The 19,471-nt window shown below is 40.7% G+C and overlaps 2 protein-coding genes across 3 annotated transcripts in view; one reads left to right on the forward strand and one right to left on the reverse strand.

Moving 5' to 3' along the window:
• Positions 1-17,998, reverse strand: part of RAVER2 (ribonucleoprotein, PTB binding 2) — a 98,991-nt gene extending 80,993 nt beyond the window's left edge. The window contains exon 1 of one of the 2 annotated variants that reach the window (XM_047726297.1): positions 17,471-17,998. In XM_047726297.1, coding sequence (XP_047582253.1) covers positions 17,471-17,710 — 240 coding nt within the window. In that variant the 5' untranslated portion in view covers positions 17,711-17,998. The remainder of the gene's footprint in view (positions 1-17,470) is intronic. The other variant, XM_047726296.1, reaches the window with a different exon arrangement.
• LOC125097990 (malate dehydrogenase, cytoplasmic-like) lies at positions 4,795-6,088 on the forward strand. Its single transcript, XM_047726298.1, has one exon. The coding sequence runs from the start codon at positions 4,860-4,862 to the stop codon at positions 5,862-5,864; it is 1,005 nt and encodes a 334-aa protein (XP_047582254.1). The 5' UTR covers positions 4,795-4,859; the 3' UTR covers positions 5,865-6,088.
• Positions 17,999-19,471: the final 1,473 nt, after the last annotated feature.

The following is a 19,471-nucleotide window of genomic DNA, read 5'->3' on the forward strand; positions in this document are numbered from 1 at the left end:
GGCTTTCACAGATTAAAGCACTCTAATTTCAAAGTCCACTCTTTTGGAGAAAAAAAAAAAAACACTTTTGCTACTTGTCCTTGCAAATTTTTAATGATTTTATAATATCAAAATATTGCCTGTAACATATTAAGTTATAAGGCATAATAATGAAATAAGCACCTGGGAACCCATCACCAAACGTGAAGACTGGAACATTAGCGACACTGTTCCATTGATTTCTGCATTCCTTTGCTAGCCTATCCTGCCACCTTCCCCCATGGCTGGAGTTCCTAACGTAGGTATGTATTCCTAAACAATTTGTTGATTCATTTCACTTGTTTCTGAGCTTTAGAGAAATGCTATTATGCTATTTTTAATCTTCTGTGCCATTTATTTATTTATTTAGGTGCCTTGTTTTTTTAATACTATGCTCCAAAAATTCACTTGTGTTCTACCTGGCCATTTATTCACTATGGTTTGATATTCCATTCTATGCCTACAGTACGATTTATAGATCCATTCTTCTTCTCTACCAGTGAATATTTGGTTTGTTTCTAGGTTGCTTTGTTACTTCCATATTTTAAAACTACTAACACATTCTTAAAATGTTTATGTATTTCCTGGTGCTCACGTGCAAGTTTCTGAAGGAATGAAATTTTTGGGCTGCACACATACAGATGATCATCCTTGTAAGAGAGTGACAACTTATGTGCTGGAATGGTTGTAGCATCTTACGTCCCCATCAAGAGTATATGAGAGTCCTGCTGATACATAACCGTAAAATGCTTGGTGTTACCAGTTACCTAAGTTTTGTCAATTTAATTGATATAAAACTGTACCACACTGTGATCTTAATTTGCATTCCCTTGATTAGTAAAGGTAGAGGATTCTGATGGTTAGTTTTAAACAAGGTTTCCAGAAGAAGAAATCCTGCCTCAAGATGGTAGCACCAACATATGCCTGACTCTCTAGCCTACTGGTATACCTGACAGATTGTGCCTTACCAGTTCCCACAATTAGTCAATAGCTCTATGTATATCTGTATATAATATAAATAGATGTTAATATAAATATTACATATAAGCTCTTTCTTTGAAGAACTCTGATATAGGCATCTTTTCATGTTTATTTGCCATTTATTTCCCTTTCTGGAAAACACTCATCTTGATGGCCATTTTCCTATTGTATTTATCTTTTCTTTTATTGATTTATAGGAGTTTTTCAAAATATATTCTGTATGCTAATTCTTTGTTGGAAACTGTATTATAAATGTATTCCCCTACATTTTATTTGTGAGTTTTTTCTGGTGAAGAGAAATTTGTCATAGAAGCCAAATTTGTAATTCTTCCCTTGACCATTTGCATTTTGTGTGCCTTAAGAAATCTTTTCCTACTCCAGCCATGAAGACATCTTGTGCTCAGTTTTTAAATTTTCCTTCTACGCATCAAGTTTGAGTCAGTGAGCCATGTTATGCTAGCTACAGTTTCCAGTACAATCTTGAATGGAAGTGATGCCAGCATTTTTCCTAATCTCAGGGGTAAAGTTTTCACTATTTTACCACAGAACACGATTACTTTGGTTATTCTAGATAATTTTCAAATTTGAAGACGTTCTTTTCTATTCATGCTCGGTACAAGTTTTTATTAGGAATGGATGTTAAACTTGATCAAATGCTTTTTCTGCATGAGTTGAGATGCCTTCAGTCCCATCTTCATGCGGTGATCTCCAAATTCTTACTTCTACCTTCAAACCTCTCTTCTAGGCTCCAAACCTATATATGCTATTTGCTTGCTTGGAACTGCATTTGCATGTTCCACCCCAGGTAATATACTTTTTCTTTTTTTTCCTTTGTGCCCAATGCAGGGTTTATCATATAATATCTTTTGTGATATTAGCTGAGTAAATGTGATGTCAATTTTAACTTGGGTAAATTTTTAACAACTTTGAATGAAACTGCTTTGTTGGGAAGTTCATTTGAATACAAACTTCTTGCCAGGGGAACATTCTGACTTTGCCTTAAAAAAAAAGATAAACTACCAGCTTCTTTTTATTAGCAGAATAATAGTAAGCATTATTTACTGAGTGCTCATTTTATCCCAGGTATTCTATGGACATTATCGCCAGACCTATTCAGTCCAAATGAGCTGGAATATATATGTTTTTATTTACACACACACACATGCACGCACTCATGCGCGCGTGTGTCTGTGTGTGAAAAATTGGGACGGGTGTGAAGGAGAGAGAGAGAGAATCTTAAGCAGGCTCCATGCCCAGCACGGTGCCCAACTCATGGCTCAATCTCACAACCCTGAGATCATGATCTGAGCGGAAATCAAGAATCAGATGTTTAACAAACTGAGCCAACCAGGTGCCCCTAAAATGCAGATTTTAAAGATGAGGACACTGAGGCCTAGGAAAGTATAGTGCCTTGCTGTACAGACAGTATGTGATGGATCTGGTATTCAAACCCAAGTTAACAGACTCCAGAGCAAACACAGTGACCCACTATAAGTATTGCATCTTAAGTGTCAGCACTGCAAAAATAAAATCTATGAAATAATCAATTCCCATCACATTCCTAGAGCTTACTGCATCACTGACCTCCTAATCTTGGCATGAGGATCAGGCCAAGAACAAGGTTTAAAAGATAGAAACCAAACCAACACGGTTTTACTTTCTGACAGCTAGAAATCAAATTGCATAGCTCCCTTGTTTAAATATTTCAATGGATCCTCATTTCCCTTAAAATAAAATCCAAACTCCCTAACATGGCTTAAAAACATTTCATCATCCTCACATGGCCTTGCTTTAGTGCTTGCACATATTCGGGGCAGGGAAAGGGAGGCACATAACAGACAGCAAGCTCTCTGGTGTCTTCTTGTGAGATGGTAAGAGATGAGGGTACTTTTTTTTTAATTTAAATTCAATTAACGAATTTACAGTACATCATTAGTTTCAGATATGGTGTTCAATAATTAATCAGTTGAGTATAACACCCAGTGCTCCTCACATGATGTGCCCTCCTTCATGCCCATCACCCAATTACCCCATCCCCCCACCCACCTCCACTCAAGCAACCCTCAGTTTGTTCCCTATAGTTAACGGTCTCTCATGGTTTTCCTCCCTCTGATGACTTCCCACTCTGTTTCACTTCCCTTCCCTTACAGTCCTCAGCCCTGTTTATGTTCCAAATACGAGTAAAACCATATGATAATTGTCTTTCTCTGATTGACTTTTCTTCACTCAGCATAATACCCTCCAGTTCCATCCGTGTTGATGTAAATTGTAAGTATTCATCCTTTCTGATGGCTGAGTAGTATTCCACTGTATATATACACTACCTCTTCTTTATCCATTCATCTGTCCATGGACATTTTGGCTTTTTCCATGGTTTGGCTATTATGGACATGGCTGCTGTGAACACTGGGGTGCAGGTGCCCCTTCAGATCACTACGTTTGTACCTTTCGGTACATTAAAAGGATTATTCACCATGACCAAGTGGGATTTATTCCTAGGCTGCAAGGATGATTCAACATTAGCAAGTCAATCAACATGATACATCATATTAACTAAAAAAGGACAAGGACCACACGATCCTCTCAACTGATGGAGAAAAAGCACTGGACAAATACAGGATCCTTTCTTGATGAAAACTCTTCATAGTAAAAAACAAACAAACAAACAACCCTCTTCACAGCATAGGGACAGAGGGATCATACCTCAATATCATAAAAGCCATCTGCGAATATCATTCTCAATGGGGAAAAACTGAGAGCTTTTCCCTTAGTTCAGGAAAACGGCAGGGATGCCCACTCAGGCCAATGCTGTTCAACACAGTACTAGAAGTCCTAGCCTCAGCAATCAGACAACAAAAAGAAAGAAATGGCATTCCAATTGGCAAAGATGAAGTCAAACTCCTACTCTTCACAGATGACATGACACTTTATGTGGAAAACCCAAAAGACTCCACCCTAAAATATCTAGAACTCATACAGGAATTATGGCAGGATATAAAATCAATGCACATCAGTTGCATTGCTATGCACTAACAATGAGGCAGAAGAAAGAGAAATTAAGGAATTGATCCTATGCACAATTGCACCCAAACCGTAAGATACCTAGGAATAAACCTAAACAGAGACGTAAAGGATCTGTGCTCCAAAACCCACAGAATACTTAGGAAGTATTATATACTTGAGGATGACACAAAGAAATGGAAAAACATTCTACGATCATGAATTGGAAGAATAAATAGTTACAATGTCTATGCTACCAAGAGCAATCTACACATTCAGTGCAATTCCTATCAAAATACCATCAACATTTTTCACAGAGCTGGAACAAATAATCCTAAAATCTGTATGGAACCAAAAAAGATCCTAAATAGCCAGAGGAATGTTGAAAAAAGAAAAGCAAAGTTGGTGGCATCACAATGCCAGACTTTAAGCTCTATTACAAAGCTGTCATCATCAAGACAATATGACTGGCACAAAAGCAGACACATAGATCAGTGGAACAGAATAGAGAACTCAGAAATGGATCCTCAACTCTATGGCCAACTAATCTTTGGGAGGTATTTCTACTGGATCCAGTCCCCACCCTTAGGACTTTTTAAACTTTAATTACTTCCACAGGCACCCCATCTCCAATTATGGCCACACTGGGTGTTAGGTCTTCAACATGTGAATTTGGAGGAACACAAACATTTGGTCCATAACATGCCTTCATGAAAAGGCTGAATCTAGGGCTGGAGCACAGGAAGTGCAAAATAAGTCACAACATCTTTATGTTAAAAACAAAGGCAGGGCAGTAGAGGTGACCCGACTCCCTGAGGCTCATTTTACAGGTGCTGGAATTGTTCGCACACTTCTTAATCATGTTTGAGCCAATCAGAAGCCTTGTGACTGGAGCAGCTGGCCAAATTGCATATTCCCTGCTGTACAGTATTGGAAATGGATCTGTCTTTGGTAAAAACCAGCCAATAATTCTTGTGCTGTTGGATATCACGTCCATGATGGGTGTCCTAGATGGTGTCCTAATGGAACTGCAAGACTGTGCCCTTCCCCTCCTGAAAGATGTCATTGCAACAGATAAAGAAGATGTTGCCTTCAAAGACCTGGATGTGGCCATTCTTGTGGGCTCCATGCCAAGAAGAGATGGCATGGAGAGGAAAGATTTACTTAAAGCAAATGTGAAAATCTTCAAATGCCAGGGTGCAGCCTTGGAGAAGTATGCCAAGAAGTCAGTTAAGGTTATCGTGGTGGGGAACCCAGCCAATACCAACTGCCTGACTGCCGCCAAGTCAGCACCATCCATTCCCAAGGAGAACTTCAGTTGCTTGACTCGTCTGGATCACAACCGAGCTAAAGCTCAGATTGCTCTTAAACTTGGTGTGACTTCTGATGATGTAAAGAATGTCATTATCTGGGGAAACTATTCCTCAACTCAGTACCCAGATGTCAGCCATGCCAAGGTGAAACTGCAAGGAAAGGAAGTTGGTGTTTATGACGCTCTGAAAGATGACAGCTGGCCCAAGGGAGAATTCATCACCACTGTGCAGCAGCGTGGTGCTGCTGTCATCAAAGCTCGAAAGCTCTCCAGTGCGATGTCTGCTGCGAAAGCCATCTGTGACCACGTCAGAGACATCTGGTTTGGATCCCCAGAGGGACAATTTGTGTCCATGGGCATTATCTCTGATGGCAATTCCTATGGTGTTCCTGATGATTTGCTGTACTCCTTCCCTGTTACAATCAAGAATAAGACCTGGAAGATTGTTGAAGGTCTCACTATTAATGATTTCTCACGTGATAAGATGGACCTAACAGCAAAGGAACTGGCAGAAGAAAAAGAAACTGCTTTTGAATTTCTTTCTTCTGCCTGACTAGACAATCATTTTGATGTTACTAAAGGCTCTAAAGCTGAAGAATCTAAATGTCGTCTTTGATTCTAGTACCAAATAACAATAATGCTAAACTTAAATTACTTGTGAAAAACACCACATTTGAAAGATTGTGTGCTTCTTGGTATAAATTTGTGACAGTTTATCATCATGCTGTTAGTGCCGCATCCTAAATAAAATATATATTCAAATGAAAAAAAAAAAAAGGCAGGACTCAGCAAATGACAGTGACATGTCACAAGGACATCAGACCCTTCCATAAGTGTGTGCTGGAATTAATGACTAGTCTCCAAGGAATTGTGAATGGGAAAAGTGGTATCTTTACAGATGGAGCAGATGTCGCCTTAAGCAGATGATCAAGGTTAACATCATTGGTAGTCACGTTTCCCCTAAAATGATGTGATCAGAAGTGTACTTCACCTCTGTGGAATTCTTACCAAAATTCCATAACACTAATCTCTCATGAGAAAATCATACAAACACAAATTGAGGGGCATTCTAAAAGATACTTCACCCAAACTGTCAAGATCATATAAAACAAGGAAAGACGGAGGCACCTGTGTGGCTCAGTCAGGTAAGTGTCTGCCTCTTGATTTCAGCTCAGGTCATAATCTCAAGGTCATGTGATCGAGCCTCCTGTTGGGCCCCATGCTCAGCACAGAGACTGCTTGTCCCTCTCCCTCTGCTCCTTCCCCCATGCACTCTCTCTCTCTCTCTCAAATAGATAATAAATAAAATCTTACAAAACAAAACAAAACAAAAGGAAAGACTGAGGAACTGGTGCAGACTAGAGACTAATGGGAGATAACAACTGAGCGCCATGTGGCACCCTAAATTGGAACTTGGAACAGAAAAAGGACATGGGAAACCTAACGAAATCCAAAGTCTGAAGTTCAGTTAATAATAATGTACCATGTTTTAATGCCTTAGTCCTGACTAATGTACCTTGGGTATTTAAGACATATTATGAATGGAAACCGGGTAAAGAATATATGGGAACTCTATGTGCTACATTTGTAGTTTTTTCTTTAAACTTAAAATTATTGCAAAATGAAAGATTTAAAAAGAGGACATAGGAGCCAGCTTGAAGAAGCTCCCACTGCCCAAATCTAAAATAATTTAAGCGTGAAAGTAAGTGATCATATTAATGAAATATAACTCATTGAGCAACAGAGGAACCCATAAGCCCATTTTTAAATAAATTAGTAAATAAATTAAACACTTGAAAGGGAATAGAATATTCACACAGTCTTAATTAATGTGTCCCCCTTTAAAATCCTTATTAGTTGCAAAGGGAAAAAACTTTGCATGGAGAAGCCTGGCAGATCCCACTTCAATAAAAATCAATCAAAACGATCAAAGTTAACTTTATCGACAATGGCCCAAAATCTAAAACATGCACCACCCTGTGATATTCCTGCCAAGGATAACTAATTTGAATCTAATCATGGAAAAACATCAGACAACCCCAAATTGAAGGACATTCTACAAAATAACTGGCCTACCAACTTCAAAGGGGTCAAGGTCATAAAAGTCAACCAAAGATGGAGGACTTATTCCAGACCAAAGAAGATTAAAAAGGCAACTAAATGCAATACATAATTCTGAACTGGATTCTTTCACTATGAAAGACCTTCATGGGACAACTAGCAAAACTTAAATGTGATCCAAGGATTAGGTGCAATTATTCTGACTTCGATGGTAGTGATGTGGCTGTCTAGACAATGTCCAGTTTTGTAAAGTACATGGGGTGGTAAAGCATGGTGTCAGTGTTCACTCATTCAAGAGTGGGGGGGAGGGGAGTTCTTCCTATTATTCTTTTCTGTAAGTTTGAGAGAATCTCAAAATTCAAAACCTCATAGATTCACATGTTCTTGTTTATTGCTGTTACCTTTACACTAGATTAGGCTATAAAAAGCCCACAGGGTTGAAAGTCAGAGTCATGGAGACTAATCTGGAATCAAAAGCAAGCAGTTAAATGTGTGGGTAATAGAAAATACAAAGTCCAGGAAATATAAGTAAGCTGGGAGCTAGGAGCAGATAATCACAGTAGTGAGTGGAGGCGGAAAGATAAAAAACCCAATTGGTTGGGGGCAAAAAGGGTCTGATGGGGTAGGATAAGGGAGAAGGATGAGAGGCAGAATTTATGCCTGCAAATACAGGCACAAACAAATTCAATGAATTCTAATGTTATTTTGGCATTCAGGTGATAACGTTAAACAGAAAGCTTCAAACACAAAGAAAACGTACAAGCACAGGGAAATGAGAACTAAGCTCACACACCTAAAGATAATGACAGCAAATAAGCACAAAATTAAGCACAAAATGCATAAAAAGCAGGTTTAGGGGCTCACAATGAGTTAGGGACTCAGAAACTTAACAAAACAGAGAAACTTGTTTCTTATCAATAAATACTCAATGTGAAGAACACTGAATAACACATGAGTCTTCCCATGTTTCAAAGAGAAACGTTCTTTAAAGAGAAACAGTCTTTGACATTGAATAAATGTTCGAGGGGAAATAACACACTGCAATTCCTTGTAAACTTCTGTGCCAGGCATAGTGCCTAAAAATATCCGTTGGTACTGCTGGGTGGCCAGAGAGCAATGAGTTTTTACATCAAACATGAAGCGACACAGTTGACTTTAGGAAAGAAAATTAAGGAGGCTGATTTCTATTCTTGCCTAGATGGAGGATCACCCGCACCTTGGCCTAAAGGTGGCCTACAACAGTGTCTGTTGACAACTCTTCAAGTAGCAGCTCTGGATCTGCTCGAGTGATCTCTACTCAGGTGAAGTCCCACAAACATGATCAAACGATATCCCCCTGGAAAGGCACTTCTCAACCTGGGTCTGAATTCCCCGGTGAGATCAGGCATAAGTTATAAGAGATTCACAATCCCTTGAACTTGCGTGTAAATCATTGTGTGTCTATGAATATTAGCATTTTCCTGGAGAGAGGGTTTATGGCTTTCAACCTATTCCTAAACCATAAACAGTTGACTGAATTATTGTAAGTAAGTGGGGTAACATCATTGCCAAAAAAGCCAGCACAACCGTACAATGCAAAATTTGTTCATTTTACAGATCAATCCTGAGGGCTTCAGTGTGTCAGACATATGTCTAGAAGTCTAACATTTAAGAGCAAAGTAGGTGGGTGGTACTCTTCTGTTTTAAATTTCCCTTGGAACAATGTGTCAGGTTCTAGGTGAAATATTTGTGATACAAAGGTAAATATTACGCAGTCCCTGTCCTTTGAAACACATTACAATGTGTGCAAAGGGGAATTACAATTATAATACAGTGCAGGATAAGAATATGAGCTTTGGGATCAAACAAACATTAGTCTTTTCCACTCTATTGCTAATTAGTTGAACGACCTTGGGGAAACTTCTTGGCATTAATCTTGTATCTGTTTCCCTATCAATAAAATGGGAATGAGTAATTCTAATCTTACAGTCTTGAAATGAGGATTCAGTATAAACAAATGTAAGCAAAATACAACATACAGTGTCTGGCAATAATAGGTACCCAATAAACCAAATGGGTTATTGTTGTTCTAGATATCCAGAGGAAAGAGAAATTTCTTCTGGCAGAGGGATTACAGGAAGACCTCCATGCTCCTGTTTTAAGAGATACAATGACAAAGTGGTAGTGGTGTGTGTCCAGGGGAAAATAAATAAGACTGCAAGGAAATCTGGACTCCTAAAAACTAGTGGTTTGGAGGCATTGAAGTTATAAGTTAAAAATCAATGCCATAAATTCTCTGTATTATGGGAGGAGAGAACTTGGATCAAGAAATCAAAATTTCAGGGAAATTAACTTATATTTTCAGTATAAATAAGATATTTATAATAAAGCTATCTGAAGATGGACTAGGATACCTTACCAAGAGTGATGTCTTCGAAAGTAAAGGTTAACACCTTTTAACAAAGTGTACAAGAATTCATGTGTCAAGAACTCTAAATTAGCTGTACACAGTAAGCAGAAGAGTCAGATAAAATCTCTTCTACCATCCCTTCCAATATGGAGATTTTATGCTTTTGTTCAAAAATCAAAATTCTGTATTAGGATACTAATGGTTGGTTGTAACATAAGACCCAACTTGAAATTCATGAAATAAAGAGAACTTAGTGACTTGTATAACTATGAAATCCAGAGGTAGGTTTCAGACATAGTTTGATCAGGGCTCCAGTCCAGCTTCTCTACTTTGTTTCCCTTTGGATCAGTCCTCCTTTGGATGTCTGCTTCTGTCCCCAGATTGACAGCTGCAGTCAGGGTAGTAGGTCTCTGCACTCGTATCCAGTGGGAAGAAAGAGAATCCCCCACCTTAACAAGCCAACAAAGGTTCTAAGCTTCTTATTATATTGGGTTGAAACAATCACTGTGGCCAAGGCACTGTGACATACTGACTGGCTTAGGGCCAGGTTATTGCCCATACTGTAACCAACTCTAATGCCAAAAGGGAAGAACACTGTGTGTTGGTTTATGTCACCCAAACGATGGGGGTAATCTCTATCAAATTGACCCAAGCCATATAAGCTGGTAAATAATGAGGGAGGAGTAGAGCCTCAAAGAAAAATCTGGGTGCTATTAGGGAAAACAAAGAGAAAATAAGGAGACTGGGTAGGCAATAGCATCAGGTTCTCAGCACGAAACATATGGCATACTTAAAAACTCGGTAACTGGAGAGAATTTTTAAGAGATACTTACAAAGGCTTTTAAAAAAAAAAGCCTATGGTTAGCAACAGTCCCCTATAGCCCCTAAGCCTAAAGAGGCAAAGGCGATGATTACAACAACCCCGAGAGCTTAATTGCACGGAGGGCACCATTGGAAAGAACTGTGACCTTTGAAAGAGGAAACAGCCAACCCAGGGTATCCCAGCAGAAAGGGAGCTGGGTGAATAAATGCTCCAATCTATCGCTCCTCCACTCTTTGATCTCCCACTTGTGGGTCTGGCCAAATGCAACCTAGAAACCAGAGGACAGAGCCTTGTCAGTGCAATGCACAGTAAGATAAGCCTCCCAGGACACAGCGCAGGTAAGAAGGATGGAGACAGATCTGGAGGAACCAATGAAAGATATTCAGCACAGCAACCAAGGACAAGTCTCTGCAGATAAGGATAAGCCCAAATACACAGACTAGTGTTCTGATTTTCCCACTTCTCACTTCTTACCCCTCTCAGTGCACATCATCCCCTTAGAGTAAGGCAATTACCTCCCTAAGCCAACAATACACAAATAAAGCCAAGGTTTCAGATAAGCAATTATAAAATATATAACTTACAGATAATTTTGTTTTCTTTATCTACATTTTAACATTCCGGGGGCGCGTGGATGGCTCGGTTAAGCACCTGCCCTTCGCTCCGGTCAGGACCCCGGCATCCCAGGATGAAGCCCTGGATCTGCTTCTCCCTCTGCCCCTCACTCTGCTCGAGCTCGTTCTCGCTCCCTCTCTCTCTCGCTCTCAAATAAATAAAATCTTTAAAAAAAAATAATATTCCTGGGGCTCCTGGGTGGCTCAGTCATTACACATCTGTCTTAGGCTCAGGTCATGATCCCAGGGTCCCGAAATCAAGCGCCGCATCAGGCTCCCTGCTCCACAGGAAGCCCGCTTCTCCCTCTCGCACTCCCCCAGTTTGTGTTCCCTCTCTCACCGGGTCGCTCTGTCAGATAAATACATAAAAATCTTAAAATAAAAAATAACATCCCTTTACTTGCCTGTTTCAGCTGGAATAAGCAGAAGTAAGCATAATAAGAAATGGGCTCTGGTAGCTCCTAAGGATACCCAACTCTAAGGTAGGGAAGGTAAGCGCCAATAGAAGTAGTAAGAGACAAAACTCAGGGGGTCAGAGGGATCCCTTTCAGCAACAGCTTTCCATCAGAGATGATTTATTGTGTTCAGAATCTTGTTTACTCAAAGAGCAATTGCCTTAAACACAGCTCTTTCTTGAGCACTGACATAAGGCACAGGTGCACCCGTCCATGATTTGAATCTGGGAGTGTTTCTGTTCCTGCACAAATCTCTTTACAGGTTATTGTACTAGTTAGAGTACTCGTAAAATTCCAAAGCACCATAGCTTAAGTCATTGTTAAAATGCTAACCAACAGCACTAAATATCCTCTACCATATTCTTCTATGGGAAAACGTGGTACAACTCCAAAAAAATAATTCATGAGCATAACCTATTCATGAATTACAACATGGACTGTAAATCACCTGACAGTCTTTGGGCTGCTTGTTAACACGCAGCATTGTGATGCTGGCCACCAAGTACTGCTCTCCGTGACTATGTTTCCAGATCAGAGAATAAGCATTGCTCAAAGACTTTTCAAGAATTCCTGCCAAGACCAGAAACTTACTGAGCCAGTGGCGACCCAGAAATCTAGAAGATGTTCCTCTAGCAGCTTTCAGGGTCCTTGTTACATTGGGAATAGTATAATAAAACATGCAGAAAAGGGGTACAACTCATCGTGAAATTCTGATTAACCATATTAAAAAATGGTAACTTTTCAGGCATGTCAACTACACCATGAAAAGTAGCTTTTGGAAGTAAGCAAAATGGCATTCTGGATAAGAAAAAGAGTTAATTTCAAAATACAAATATATCCCAGTATTATCAGGAAAAAGTGAACAATAGTCCAATACAAAAAGAGGCTGGAATTACTGAATAAAGTATTAGATGAAACAAATAATGTATATTTTAAAATCTTACAGTTAAAAAACAAAATGTATGTGAGAAAATTTGATTGGTTTTCAAACAGTAAGAAAGAAAAACAGGAACAAGTAGCTCTTAAAAAAAAAATCAACTTTGTTATTCTAAAAAGTACTTAGTTAATAATACCATGCTTTCAAATGGACCTCTGTGAATTAACCATCAAGCTTTCAATTAACTATTATAATAGAGTACTTTGAAATGAAAGCTAATAATGCCCAGAGTGAGACAATAGAATGTTTCTTCTATTACGGATCCTGGCTGTTAGCCCTAAGCACTTCACATTTTCTCTTAATTACACAAGAAAATCTTTTTCAGATTCTAAAACAAACACAACAAGAACATAACACATTTACACATACCTAACATGTTAGAAAAAAACTGAATTCAAACAACATAGGGAGTCAATGCCACTGTCTTCTCTGTTTTGAAACCCCAGAGTTAATAATTCTATTGAAACAGGACCAGGTTAACCAACAAATATAAACAATGTGTAGGAAGGCAATTAAAAACACATATTAGGACATTACCTTAAATCAAAATTCTAAGTTCAAAGCTGTAAAAGACTATTCACGCACACACACATTCACAATGGCTATTCTGATTAAGAAGCAGTGTTCTCAACATTGTTTATTGTTTAATTATTCATGTAATTATAATTATTACAAATGTTATTCATGATACGTTACTACAATTACATTCCAAAAACATAAACAATCAAAGACGTTACTATAAATATCCAAATCACAGAGGCCCAGAGTACCTGGGGCTCTAAGTAGCTTGAGAAAACTAGAGTAGAATCCAATGTAGGACTAAGAAGAAATGAGACTGCAAATGTAGACGGGGCCAAGTCACAAAAAGCCTAGTCTTAGATTTCTATCCTGTTATGTCACACTTTTCAAGCTAAGGTCGGAGTACTCTGCGGTAATAAAGGAGGACAGAAATTCACAGTGAGTCTTCTGTAAGTGTTAAGTTTATGAAAAACATTTGGTGGACAGTGAAATAGGTTTAAGTCACTGTTTTTCACATTAAATCCAAATTTATTAGTAGAACATAAAATTAATAAGAATTTTTCAGTCAGAACATGAAGCTTCAAAGCAATTTCATTCTTGGGGTAGGCTAGTGGTGCTCCACTATTCCTTACAAGCTGAGGAAAAGAGATATGTTGAGGGACATTTGAGGAAGAGTTTGAGAAGCAGTGCTGGGAATGTGGAGCCAAACCTTTCTTTCTTTCTTTCTTTCTTTTTTTTTTTTTTTTGCAGAAGAGTGACACGATTGGATTTGTGCCTTGGGGGAGTTCTCTCAGGGGAAGCAGTAAAGCAGGATGGGCTAAAACACAAGACACAGGACAATAATGAGGGCAGATGACGAACAGAAGAAAAGTTGTAATAGTCTGGGCAAGAGATGAAAACGGACATGAACCAGAGAGGAGACCTGAAGACACAGAGGGCTAGGAGGATTCGAGAAAGCATAGGAGGCCAAGCAGACAGCACCTGACCACACAGTGACTATTGTATGAGGCAGCTTTTAAGAACTGCTTTTATCCAAAATTACAATTTGAGTAAGATTTATAAAAATCCTGCTTAATAAAGGAAAAACTCATGTTTTAAAAATGTTAAAGGATATTATTGGGTTCCTAACTAATCAATTATCAATGGAATTTTTCTAGAGACATTGCTATACAGCTTGAGAACTGAAGTTAGTATTGGCCTCGGTCCTTAATGTAAATAATATTCCAGAATAAATGAATGAATGAACCTATAGAGTCTTCTAGAAAAGAACAGGAATTTGATATTTAAATTATCTGATTACTTAACAACTGAACAAAAAGTAATAACTTTTTCTTAAACCATGTTGTTATTTCACAAGGAATAAATAGGTAGTTTAGCCAAGCAATAAATGCTAAAAGGCACAACATAAAACTCAAGTTAAACCCTCATTTCTAAGTTGACAGTAAAATGCACCTACTAAGGCAATTAGAATTGTGAAGGGAAATAAAAGGGAAAATATAACAAATTCTTGCAAAACATATTTAGAGTAGATTAAGTATATGTTAATTTTATTCAACCAAAAATAGCAATGCTCAGTCTAAAAGACTGTCTTTCAATTGCTTTTAAAAATTAGTATACTATTCTATTCTACTTATTTAACACGGACCACATAGTTATGATTGTGAGCAGAAAACTAGCAAAGATACAAATACAGAAGATGACAGAAAAAAAATTACTCAAACAAATGTTATTTGTGTGCTGATATGTTTAGATTTTAAAACTACATATCAGAAATATTAAAAACAGTGTTTTATAATATGAATTGTCATTGGAAAAAGTGCTAGAACAAGTCTGGAAACTAATCTCTAGATCCCAATAACTTTTTTTTTTTTTTTTACTTTTAGATGAAATTCTTCAATTCTCAAAAAAAAAAACATGGCATAAGAATTTAACTTAACATAAAAATTTAAGATACTTCACTTGGTAGTAGAAGACTCATCTAGATATGTAGATCTTATACCAATTTTATTCAATAGCTTATGCTTGCTACCTTACAGAAAATCCTAAGATTTAGGCCAAACATAAATTCATAACAGAGAAAGGATATCTCAAAAATAGAAATCAGTCTAAATCACATAAAACCTCCATCCATCACTAATGCCAAGTAATTAAAACTGTTCCCTTTTTTAGACCCTTTGGTATATTTTTTTCATGTCTCTTAATGAGGGAAATGAGAAAGACACCAACAGCAAAACAAGGATAGAGCCAACTGTCTAGAATGTTGTCTAAACATTTTTAGAATGCAAGGAAATACAACAAAAATAGATGACACTCCACAAAAATAATAAGACACTTCTCCATCTCTCTTTTCCTAGATTATCTATACACAGAGCTGCTATTCATTCAGTTTTTTTTTTTTCCTTTTAACACCACCTGCCTCTTCCAGGCATCCCTCCTCCTGAGCCCCTTTCCTGTCTTCTATTTGCATGGGTAGGGGAAATTGGCCTCTATGAAATCAGTCCATTGCAGGTGTTCTTATAGGTAGCATCACAAAATACTACCTGATGGAAAGTGGACAATAATAGAAAGAGCTGAAAGAGGAATGAGATACATTGCTTTTTGAAACAAAATGGCCCCTCGTTTATATAGATTATAAGGTTATATGCTCTCATTTATTGTAAGGTGTAATTACATAATAATGAGGCATTGCCCTTATTATTTTACGGGTCTTACGGAAAAACTGTTGTGCAGTTATCAATAGCCAGCCCACTTGCAATTTCCTGTATCCTGTTACATGAGGAACTACATAAATCGGTCCAAATCTCCCACTGCCAGGACAGACCACCCTCCCCCACTCACACAAAATATGTAATTTCAAGCTGTATATGAAATATACACAAACATCTAGACAATTAAGAAACATGGAAGTACAGAGACGTGGTCTCTCTCTTTTCCTTGTGTGTATATGTGTGTGTGTGTGTGGTGAAACAAAAATGAGTATGTATACATAGGCACCAGAAAAGGGAGAAGGATACTATCTCACGTCAACAATGGCTGTCTTTAAGTATCAGAAATACGGAAATATTTCCTTGCCATTGGTGACAAAATGGATGGACCTGCGGGGTATTAGGCTAAGTGAAATAAGCCAGACTGAGAAAGACAAATACCATATGATTTCACTTACATGTGGTATCTAAAAAACAAAAGAACAAACAAACAGACTCACAGACACAGAGAACTGGTAGTTGCCAGAAGGGAGAAGGATTGGGGGAGGGAAGGGATGGGTGAAACAGGTGAAGGAGATTAAGAGGCACAAACTTCCAGTTATAAAATAAATAAATAATGCGCATGAGAAGTACACCATCGGGAAACTAGTCAGTAACACTGTAATAACTTTATATGGGGACAGATGGTAACATCGCAGTGAGCAAAGCCTAAGGTATGGAATTGTCCACTATGCAGTACACCTGAAACTAATCAAACATTGTGCGTCAACTACAAGTACAAAGAGAGAAAAGAAAGACAGGTGATTTCTATTCTTCCCCTTTGTGCTTCTCTGTATTTTCTTGCTTTTCTACAATGAGCATGTAGACTTTGGCAATCAAGGGCGGGGGGGGGGGGGGCGGGGGTTAAAGTTAAATAAATGCAAAGTTTCTAATACTTGAAGCAACAGTTACCAGTTAATCTGGATCAAAGACAAAAAGTAGCCTGTCTTTAAGCCTCTTTGAGTCACTGAGTAACAAATCCTGCAGTACTTGGCATGGCAGAGGTGGTCGCAAGGTTCCCCAAAGCTCAGGGATAACCTCTCCATTTCGAGGCTTTGGTAAACTGGGGAGACAGAGTTCTTCCATACAAACTTGGGCAAGTGCTTCTGCGGCAGCAAAACTCACTCCCAGCTCTCCCATGACCCCGCCCCCAATGGCACACGCAAGTCCGGAGGACCCCGGAGGGACCCTCTCAAGGTACTCCCGGAAACCTGGTCCCCCAAAACTGTGCCCCACGGCTCCCCTCCACTCTCCTTCACCCACCTTTCACCCACTACTCCCGCGACCTCTTCTCCTCCCACACCCGTAAGGGCCACAGGGGAAGAAAAGAGCCGGGCGGACTAAGGACAGCCTCCCCGGATTCCCGTGACCTTGGACCAGCCGCTTTGCCTCTCTGAGCCTCGGTTTCCCAATCTGCCACTCTCGCCGGGGGACCGCAGGCTCAGAAACCGGGGGACTTTGCAAAAGCGACAGACGGTTCTAACTCCGCACCGATCCCCCTCCTCCCCTCGAGCGTTCCAGGGCGCCGGGCACCAGCCTGGACGCCGCGGGGCAGCCTCCCCCGGAGCCCTGCCTCGATGCCCCCGGACGGGTCGCCTCCCAGCGCTAACCACGTACCTGGCAGTTGCTGTCCTGGGGCAGGTTTTTCACCAGGATTTTCCTGCGGTTGCTCAGCTCCCGGTGCATCCGCTGCAGCCGCGCGGCGACCTCCTCGGGGTGCAGCGCGCTGGGCGCGGGGCCCCGGGCGTCCTCGCTCGCGCCGGCGGAGGGGCTCGGCCCGCGCGGCCGCGACCCTGGCCCCGGCGCGCCGCCCAGGCCCGCGCCCCTCTTGCCGCTACCGCCTCCCGCCGCCGCCATCTTCCCGGGAGCCCCGCGGCTGCGGGCTCCTCCGGAGGTTCGAGGGGAAGCGGAGAGAGAAAGCGGGAGGAGGCCCGGGCGGGGGCGAGGCGGGCAGAGGCCGCAGAGTGGGCCCGGCCGTGGCGGGGAGGGAGGCGGCGCCGCAGCCAGCAGCCGGCGGGCGGGAGAGGAAACCTGAGCGCCGAGGAGGAGCCGGAGAACCACCTCGCGGGAACCTCCCCCTCGGGCCCCGGCCCCCGCGCACGGGCGGCGCCCATCCCTCCCGCCCGCCCCGCCGGTGGGGGCTCCGGCGCCGCCACCCGGACACCTGTGCTGCCGCGAGCGGCCGACTCCCCTGCCCGCAGGGCCTTAGACGAGCGCCCAGGCCTGGGCTCCGGGGATGCGGCCCTTGGCGGCAGCTTCCCGGGGGGACTCGAACCCCAGGCTCCTGTCCCCGAGCGGCCTCCCCACGTGACACCCAGCTGTCCCCAGGCTCTACTCGAAACTCCCGCTCTGGGGCGGCTCGGGGGCTGCAGATGCCAAGTCGGGCTCCCCAAACCCGGCGAGGTGCCCGGCGGGCTCCGGACTTTAACCTTCTGTGCTCAAGATGTGTATATTTGGCAAAGAACTTTGAGTTTACATTGGAAAAATAAAATTTGAGATTTTCTAGGGAATACAAAGATATTCTGGAGGAGATTGTATATATTTGGAAAAACCTGATGGCAAAGTATTTTCCTTGCTTTGTACCAGGGACCCTGGGCTTTTCACCCGTCCTTGGGTAAATTTACTAAAATATGAAAAACCTGGATGGTTGCATGTGCAACGTAGAAAGCGATGCTGAAGCAAAAACTAACATAGAAGAGGAGCTACGGCGGGGGGCTCGAGACTCGAGAATACCCTACTTGAAGCATTTTCACTGAAACCTAGAGGGAGAGTTACATTGTAGAACTGTGTTCAAAGTGATGTTATCAGATCAAAGCATCAGCAACCTTTTGCAACAGCCCAAATGACTTTTAGGACTAAGCATCTTAACTGTGTACCGTGCAAACACACGCAAAAACAAAAACCCTGTTTAACACCAGTATTATTCCGTTAGGGGAAAATATTTCAAATTAAGGTAGCCAAAAAATAAAAACAATAAAAAAATACTACCATTCAGTACTTACACTGTACCCCTACATATTTCTAAGTGCTTTATATATATTTCATCTACTCTTCACAATAATCCAGTTTTATTTTTTTAAAGATTTTATTTACTTGACAGAGTGAGAGGGGGAACACAAGGGGAGTGGAAGGGGGAGAAGCAGGCTTCCCGCTGAGCAAGGAGCCTGATGCGGGGCTCCGGGGCTCCGGGATCATGACCTGAGCTGAAGGCAGACGCTTAACGTCTGAGCCACCCAGGCGCCCCAATAATCCAGTTTTATCTTAGGTTCTATTTCCTCACAATACACATGAAGAAATGGAGTCTGGTCTGCTTATTTCTGAAGCCCAATGATCTTAATAATATAAAGAGATTCCTTTGTAATCCCCAAATAATGACTCCTAATACTTCTGAATTTATTCTCTACCAGTATATACTTAGATCATCAAAATGATTCTGCAGTACATATTCATAGCAAAACTATTCCCAATAGCCAAAGGGTGGAAACAGCCCAAATGTCTATCTACCTGGGAACAGATAAACCAGTTGTAGTATATACATACAATAGAATATTATTCAGACATAAAAAGGAATAAAGTACTGCTACAAGGCAGATGGGCCTCCGAAACATTAAGTGAAGG

The sequence above is a fragment of the Lutra lutra genome, chromosome 4 (genome assembly GCF_902655055.1).
Source record: "Lutra lutra chromosome 4, mLutLut1.2, whole genome shotgun sequence".
NCBI classification, from domain to species: domain Eukaryota; kingdom Metazoa; phylum Chordata; class Mammalia; order Carnivora; family Mustelidae; genus Lutra; species Lutra lutra.

Excerpts from the sequence above, each read along its gene's own strand:
- LOC125097990 (XM_047726298.1), top strand. The coding sequence starts at position 4,860 with ATGTTTGAGCCAATCAGAAGCCTTGTGACTGGAGCAGCTGGCCAAATT.